Source organism: Otolemur garnettii, unplaced genomic scaffold (assembly GCF_000181295.1).
Source record: "Otolemur garnettii isolate 467f Iridium unplaced genomic scaffold, OtoGar3 scaffold00089, whole genome shotgun sequence".
NCBI lineage: Eukaryota > Metazoa > Chordata > Mammalia > Primates > Galagidae > Otolemur > Otolemur garnettii.
In genome coordinates this window covers 2,184,623-2,193,178 of record NW_003852484.1, presented here as the reverse complement: position 1 = coordinate 2,193,178, position 8,556 = coordinate 2,184,623, and the positions used below count along the sequence as shown (strand labels likewise).

The window sequence follows — 8,556 nt, the reverse complement described above, 5'->3', positions numbered from 1 at the left end:
AGACAGAGCCTTACTCTGTTGCCCTGGGTAGTGGGTGCCATAGTGTCATAGTTCACAACAACTTCAAACTTCTGGGTTTGAGCAAACCTCTCACCTCAGCCTCCCAAATAGTTGGGACTACAGGCACCTGCCATAACGCCCAGCTAGTTTTCTATTTTTAGTAGAGACGGGTCTCACTCCTGCTCAGGCTGGTCTGGAATTCCTGAGCTCAGGTGATCCACCTGCCTTGGCCTCCCAGTGTGCGAGGACTTCAGGCATGAGCCACCCAGCCAAAAAAATATATTTTTGCTACCTATACTAATTGGCTTTCAGGTTTACTCAAGACATAATACATTATTCACACACTGATCTTGTAGCCCACAACACTGATTACCAGCATTTTACTTTTTGTCAATTTATAAATCATCTCATACATTATAATCTTTATTCTACTGTGTGTCTTACGAGTATTTTAGTAAACACAATACTTCCTGGGCTTTCCACTTAGCACCCTTTTTTCTAGAAACTGTCCCATTCACTCCAACCCTTCTATATGGCTAATGTGACCTTACTGCTACCTATGGGTGATTGGTCCGGGAACGAACATCCCTGATGCCTAGTCCAGGAATGAGCAGCTGACTTAAGGTGGACCTATTAGGCACTTCCCTGGAAATGTGAAATTGGCTGCAAGACTCTATTTCCAACTAAGTGCTCTCATGATCACAGGAGCTTTTGGCTGTTACCTTACCTGTCACTTAGATTAAGCAACTGAAAAAACTTTTGTGTGAGAAGAGAAGAATGAATGGGAGACAGAAAGAGAGAATGGCAGAGATGGCGTGAGAACTCTTGAATGGTGCTCTAGTCTCTGATTCTAGGCTGTTCCTAAGGCTCAGCTACATCTCTGCCCTTGGATTCCAGGGTACAGCCTATGTAGTTATGGGTAAATCCCTCTTGCTGTGTAAGCTAGTTGAGGTTTCTGTTATCTCCAGCCACCAGTCCTAAAATAATTATCTACTCAATAAGATGTTAAGCTCCTTATTAGCAAGGGCTCAACCTCCACAGCACCATTATCCACACACATACTTATTTAAATTACCACCTGTGGTAAAGAATCTACCTGTTGTATACAACCTGGAAAATCACCTATCAAAATATTCAAGACATTCTTAGATGAGTATGTAGAAAACAATTAAGCATTGTATCCACTTTACAAAAAAGCTATGTCATTGTTTCACCAACTCATACCTGTGTACTCACTTTGTAAAAAATCATTTAATTTCCTCAGAGAGTAAGTTTCTTTTTGTATTACACATGTCCATTTGCACTTGCTTGGTAAATGTTTTTAAGTCTTTAAAAAACAAAGTGTTAGGATTTTCCTAAGAAGATCTGAAGTTTCTTGAGAACAAATAACTTCTATTTCCTTTTTTAGCAAGCTCTCACAAAACCTAATAAAAAACATTCAGCATAAAGAGATATAAACAAGCAGCTACCATCCTTGAATTCATTTTTTCTTCCTGTTAATTGGAAATATTGTCAAGTACTATAATTCCCACAAGGATAACTTAGGTGTAATTAAACAATACGGCGCATTTATTATTGCTATCATTGCAAGATGTAGACTGGGTAGGTGATAGGACACGCCTTCTCTGGCTGCACAGGAAACGAGGTTTTAGCAAGCTTGCTGTCTATAGGGTTACTAGGATCACTGATCTCTGTGATGTTAATTCCCTGCAGGTTCCTGGGAGTCTTCACTTCCTTACCCACAGTCCTCTTCCCCAAATCAAATCTAGGATCTGTCACCTAATTAGTTCTTAGTGGGAATAACAGACATAAAAGCAAAAATCCAAAATATTTTCTTACATCCCTATTAAAAATTCTATAGGGATAAACAGGCTAATCCTTCAAAGTCTAACACTTGATTCCTGAAAGGATTTCGTATTGCATTGTTTAATGTACCTTCCCTAAGATATATCAAAAAATTTTAAATTATACTTCTAATACAACAATGTTTCAAAGAAACAGAATCCCCTTTAAATTACTGACGTATTCCAGTTGGGTATAACTCCTTACTATATTAAGCACTGGGGCAGTTTCTGATGGTTCTGACCCCCAACTTTCTTCTCTGTAGCTGGAGGGAAACTGGGCTAGCCACAGCTCTGGGAGACAAAGTGCTGCTTAGTTACTACTGCCCTCCCCCCTCTCCCCCCCATTCGGGCCCCAAACTTTAACAATGGCTCACAAAACTATTAGGGCAGGAAGGGACTTGAGTGATTTCCCTTAACCTAATCATTTCACAAATGACAAAATGAGGTGGACAAGAGATCAATTCAGAGTAAACTGGGAAAGCCAGAACACTTAGAAAAAGGGTACTTGACCGTCCAGGTAGAAGCTCACTTTACCATACACCTGCTTAAACTGTGTAAGTATGTACAGTATTGAAATTCCCCTGCTTTCTAAGAGGGAAAAAAAGCAGAGACTTCAACTTTCTGCTTTTAAAAGTAAACATGAGAGGTAAAGTATCACATCTGATTTCATGGAGGTAAATAATTTTTTCTTAAATATCAGTCCATATCATACTTTAGATTTTAAAAATTGCCACTGAGGGCCAGGCATGCTGGCTCATGCCTGTAATCCCAGCACTCGGGGAGGGTGAGGTGGGTGGACTGCCTGAGTTCAGGAGTTCCAGACCAGCCTGAGGAAGAGCGAGACCCCATCCAAAATAGGAAAATAAGACTAGCTGGGTGTCGTGGTAGGCACCCGTAGTATCAGCTATCCAGCTATTCGGGGGGCTGAGGCAAGAGGATTGCTCAAACGCAGGAGTTTGAGATTGCTGTGAGCTATGATGCTCTCTACCCAAGGTGACAGAGTGAGACTGTCTCAAAGATAAAAAAATTGCCACTGAGGTATAAATGTCATGGATGGGCTTGCTCTGGAGGCTAAGTGAAAGGAAACTGAACACCAGATTTTCCCTGCAATCATATATAGTGAACTATATATACAGCAGCTATTGACTTTGTTGGCCAAAGGGATCCCCAATCCTCCTGACCATTAACAAAGTCTGTAGACCCTTGGACAGAAGGATGGGCATGTGTCCTAAGCCTTGGCTAATCAAATATCTCATATCACTGGCAAGTGTCTGAACTGTTCTGAGGAGGGCCAACCAGAATCCTTCCCTAGAACTGAACTGTGTATGACACAGAAGGTGAGAAAAATAAACTCCTTCCCTATTTCCCAAAGTGTGGAGAAGGCTGTCTGTGGTAGGAGAGCCTGAGGCCAACATTCAAAGAGAAATGGAGATGAGCAGGGTTAAAGAGAGCTCAGCAGTGTCAAACCCTTGGTTCTCACTCCTGAGCTGGTTCCTTTGATCTTGTAAGTTAACCCCATACCTTTATCAAGTAGAATCCAGAAGATTCTTTTTTGCTTCAAATAGTTTGATTTGGGTTTCTGGCACTTATAGCTCAAATATCCTAATCTATGTTTACCCCAGGAGAGAAGACCTTGCCCTTAATGCAGAAAAATCAATAAATTTTGGTGAAAATTTTTTTCTTGTTAATTTGGATGCCTTTCAGACAGGCACTACTGTCTCTAGTCTCTTGTATTGATCACTGCTAATAACCTTGACCTGTCAAGTTCACTGTTTCCATTTTATGGCCCCTCAAATTATGAGTTTGCCAACACTTTCCTTGAAAAATGTAAATTCCTCTAGAATTTTTTTTAATCCTAATATAAGTCTGTTTAATTTCCAGTAAAAGCTGAATATAAAATATATTCCAGGTATCACAAGCTATATGAGATTTTACCTTATCCAAAACTTCAAAAAGATGGTCTAGGTATCAATGTGATATTATTCCAGGAAACAGAATTTTAAAATTTAAGCAAATCTAACAGATATGACTACTTCAGTATAATGTACTAGTATGTTTTTTACTTTATAACCATAGAAATAAATAACATCAACAAATCTTAGGACTTACCTCCAATAAGGCTCCAGTTTGGAAGAATTTCAAAGGCTTTTCAATTGAATAATAAAGACTATGGTAGCTGCCCTTAGCCAGGTATGCTCTGACCAGACCAACTGCTATCACCAGCCACCTAATAAAAAAGAAAAGAGTAATCAAGGGAAAGAAAAGATCTAAGTAGGATTTAAGGGACTAAAAAGATGCAGCAATAACAGATATTGCTAAAGGTATATCTTAAGAATCAGAATCCTGCACTTATCCACTGTAGCTCTCAAATGCCAAGCTGTATTACACAGAAATATTGTACCACCAACAGCACCCTACCAAAAGCACAGTGGCACAGTGGCACCTCACCTATCTGGAGCTCTGTGTTTTTGCAACTTTGCCTATTGAGAACAAGGGTGAAATGGGGAATAAGCTAAAATGGGCTTCGGGTAGCTAAATTAGGTGCAAGAAAGTCTAAGATAAGAAAAAAACTGGTTAAGGAAAAAATGTAAATGGATTGTACAGTTCAAGGGTCTTTAATAATAATAGATGGAGAGATGTCAAATTATTTTTATAAATGTTTCTTTGGAACGGTCCTGTACCTTAAAATCTATTATTTTCAAACTGCCAATGAGCTGGGTGCTGTGGCCCACACCTGTGTTCCTAGGACTCTGGGAGTCTGAGGTGGATGGATTGCATGAGCTGGGGAGTTTGAGACCAGCCTGAGCAAGAGTGAGACCTTGTCTCTAAAACTAGCCGGGTGCTGGGGTGGGTACTTATGTGCAGGCACCTGTAGTCCCAACTATTCTGCAGGCTGAGGCAAGAGGGTTGCTTGAGCCCAAGAGTTCGAGGTTGCTGTGAGCTATAACGCCAAGGCACTCAATCCCAGGGCGACTGAGACTCTGTCTCAAAATAAATAAATAAATAAGCCAATGAAATAAGCACAAAAAGTTTTGTTTTTTTTTTTTTAAGAATAAAAGTTTAGTTAAACCTCTGAAAGCAACTCAGAAAACTCAATAAATATTGAATATAAACCACAACACAGGGAAGCACTTAAGCATACAGCTATGAATGCTACATTTCTGTTCTACTCTCCTTCTCAAAAAGAAATGTCAGGTCTTGCAATTTTTAATTTGTTAAGTTCCTTAATGAAACAAATGGGTCTTTTTTTAGGAAGGTATGTCTTCCGAAAGGCAGTTATAGATTTACTTAAATGCACACGTACAATCTAAACAAGGCAAAGGGGTATGTGGTCTCTGCTATTTCTAAAAATGATCATACAAGGGTATGAAATAGGAATTTGTAAAAGAAGAAATTAATTCCTTAGCAGTGCAACCGGTCCAGCATGAGCAGCCTATAAAAGAGCTTATTTTGCTCTCACAATTTCAATTTCTCTTCCTGGTTTAAGATATCATCACTCTTTACCCTCCACTCCATGTTCTATGTTCATCACCCCGGAATAGACCACTTTTCTTCTCACCACTGTGCTTGAAAATACCTCTCCAGTCCAATCCTCTCATCAAGAACCTTGCTAAAGTAACAATAATTTTATATATAAACACACGCAGATTCCTTAATGTTCTTTTAAATATCAAGGTATGTGACATGTAATAAAGAAAACTTGTACCTGCAATAGCTCTTCATTGCCCTGTAGGTCAAGATGAATGATTTCTAGATCCAGAACTTCCCTTTATTAACAAATCCTATGATCTCAAGCTAGTCACAACTTCTCTGAGCCTAGGTTTCAACACCTACCATTTCTAATTCTAGCGATAAGCCTATGATCTGCCCAAGATATATTTATTTTCACACACAAAAAAGGCAAGGTGCTGAACTGTAAATATACGTTACCATCTGTATTTTTTTTTTAAAAGAAGGGAAGTATGTATACATCCTTCCTTGTTTGTAACAGCATCTTCAGCATACACAAAATTGGTTGCCTCATTGGAGGGGAGCTGAGTAGAAGGGAAAGGTAGGAGAAAAGATTTTTACCCAAGACTCTTGCATGTATTTTGAAGTTTGAACCCTGCCAATGTATTAACCACTTTAAATAAAACTGGATGTTCACTATACATTTCAACTTTCCTGTATGTTTGAAATTTTTCATAATAAAACATTAGGGAAATCCTTTTACAAATGACTGTAATTAAAAAACACATTAACAGGCCAGTGCAGTGACTCATGCCTGTAATCCCAGTGCATTAGGAGGCTGAGGTGGGAGGACTTCTTAAAGGCTAGAGTTTTGAGACCAGCCTGACCGCCTCTCCACAAACAATTTCAAAAAATTAGCCAGGTGTGGCAATGTTCATCTTAGTTTTAGCTACTGAGAAGTGGAAAGGGGAGGATTGCTTGAGCCTAGGAGCTTGAGGCTGCAGTGAGGTATGATTGCACCACTGTACTAGAGCCAGGGCAAGAGAGCAAGACCCTGTATCCAAAATATATATATATATACACACATATATATAAATAGAATCAAGTACATAACAGTCTGATCTTGTGCTCCTCCTCACCAAAACCACAAGATAAAGAACTGTAGAGCTGGAGGAAACTTCAAGATCACCTAGTGACAGGGGGCCAGTTCACTGTCCCTCAGACCGTTGGAGGGCCGGACTGTGGGCCCTGGGACGAGGCGGCTGCTAAGCAGGACTGGCAGGGCGGCAAAAACACCCAGCCGGCTGGATAAATGTCCTAGACCGGCTGCATATGGCCCACAGGCGGTAGTTTGAGGATGCCTGACAATTCTATGGAGCCCTAGGGCTATAATTTACCCAAAGTCACACAGCTAGTTAACATCAACATTAAGAACCCAGTGTGATAAGAGATGGACTGAAATGAGAGAGGCACAAGATGGGTATAACCTGTTTCGAGGGTTTATCCTCGCCCCCTCCCCAGTAACTCTGCCTTCAGTTCCCAAGTTTCTTCTCTGCTTCAACCCATCCTAAAACGTCTAAACTCATCTAAAGCACGGCTCTGCTCAAGCCACTGGGCAAAACTTTGAACACTTTTCTTATACCTTCAGATTAAAGCGCAGCCTGGATTTTGAAAACAGCCGCCTAAATGAATGGTCACTCTGCAGCCACAGCTCTCTCCACTCCCCCAGCTTGGAACAGCTCACCATTCGTGACTAGCCGCTGGGCCGACTTCTGCGCTGCAGGACGGCCCGGCACACCGCCCCGAGACCTGCCCCTGTGGCCAGCCCACTCTCTCCCCCACGGCCCTAGCCAGCTAGCGCGTCGGCAGCCTTCCCGGCGTCCCTGTGCCCGGGAACTGGGCTCGTCCCCCAGCGCGGGCGTGTGCTAGCGGGCTGGCACCGGGGCCGGCTCTGTGCTCGGCATGCCTCGGCACCCAGGTGCAGGGTCCCAGACACCTACGGCTGAGCTGCACTGCGCGCCGCCGGCCGCAGAGCTCCCTCCCGGCCAGGCTGGCTCCCCGCCTCCACGAGCCCAAGCCTCACCCCGCAGTCATCACCACATTGTAGATGACCAGGTACGCCGTGGCCAGAGGCCCCGGACCCTTCTTCTTCCGCGCGCCGCTGGCTTCGCCGGCCCCAGCCCGGCCACCTCCAACCCCATTCCCCTTCGTCGCCGCAGTCGCTGCCGCTGCCGCCATGTCAAACGCCCAGAGCCCACTGTCCCTGCGCGAGCACCTCTGCCGGGCTCTGCCGGGCTCGGCCGGGCGCTGGGGCGGAGGGAGGGTTGAAGGAGAGGCGGGGCGGGGCCGCGGGGCGGAGCCGGGGACAGCGCCCACGGCGGCCGCCATCTTGGGTGAGGGCGCGGACGTACCTGGCACCCCCAGCCCTCGGCTCGCCTCCGTCTCCGCTGCCATATTGGATGAGGGTGATTTCCGCCTCCTGTGCGCTCCGGTAGCGACCTCCGGCGCCATCTTGAGTTAGGTTACTGTGGTGTTTGGCGATGGTTGCCAGGGCGCTGTGCCCGCCAGCTGGATGGTTCTCCGACCATGGGTATTAACTCTCCTATTAACCCCCACTTCCATGTTGGATCAAAACAATCGTGCCTTCGTTCTTCCTTTCCAATGGCCCTCTATTCACTTCTAAACAAACCCACCCCAGTAGGCTGCCATTTTGGATCAGGGCAGTTGACGCCCACTTCGCTTCCCCGGTCCTTTACAGGGTGGACTCTGCTCCTTAACCTGTAGCCGGGTTGAAAGTTCAGTCTCCAGAGGTTTCTTCCCTGCCTTTTGACTTTTAAGGTACAATTAAACGCTGAAGAAGGCCCTGTGGCTTAGAACGCAATGTCCGTGAGCTGGGCGGTGTTCTAGTGTCTCTTCCTTCCCGAAGCCGCTTGGGCTTTCTGGTCGCGTGGGTGGGAAGGGGACAGGCGATTCGGTAAGGCGTCGGCTGGCTGACCGTGGAGCGCGGAGGAAGGGAGCAGATTTATACCCACAAAGACCAAAAATAGGATGTTGGCTTAGGCGGGAAACCTGTCTGCTGAGGGAAACTGCAGACCTCACTTTGCACGCATTGCTTTTTTTCTAGGGGGTTATTTGTAAAGCCTCCTGCTGTCAATTTTAACACACCCAAGCGTCTCCTTAAATGAATTACAGTACATAAGGTGGTAGGAAATTTTTATGTATTCATTCCAACAATTATTCATGGAGCGTCTACAAAGTTGCC

General features: G+C 44.1%; 1 protein-coding gene across 1 annotated transcript in view; it reads right to left on the bottom strand.

Annotated features, from left to right (window-relative positions):
- The window catches only part of HACD2 (3-hydroxyacyl-CoA dehydratase 2), a 106,396-nt gene extending 98,821 nt beyond the window's left edge, over nucleotides 1-7,575 (bottom strand). Inside the window, exons 1-2 of the mRNA XM_003795075.3 lie at nucleotides 7,378-7,575; nucleotides 3,954-4,071 (exon numbers count right to left, since the gene is read on the bottom strand). Coding sequence (XP_003795123.1) covers nucleotides 3,954-4,071; nucleotides 7,378-7,532 — 273 coding nt within the window. The 5' untranslated portion in view covers nucleotides 7,533-7,575. The remainder of the gene's footprint in view (nucleotides 1-3,953; nucleotides 4,072-7,377) is intronic.
- Between the last annotated feature and the right edge of the window lie 981 nt (nucleotides 7,576-8,556).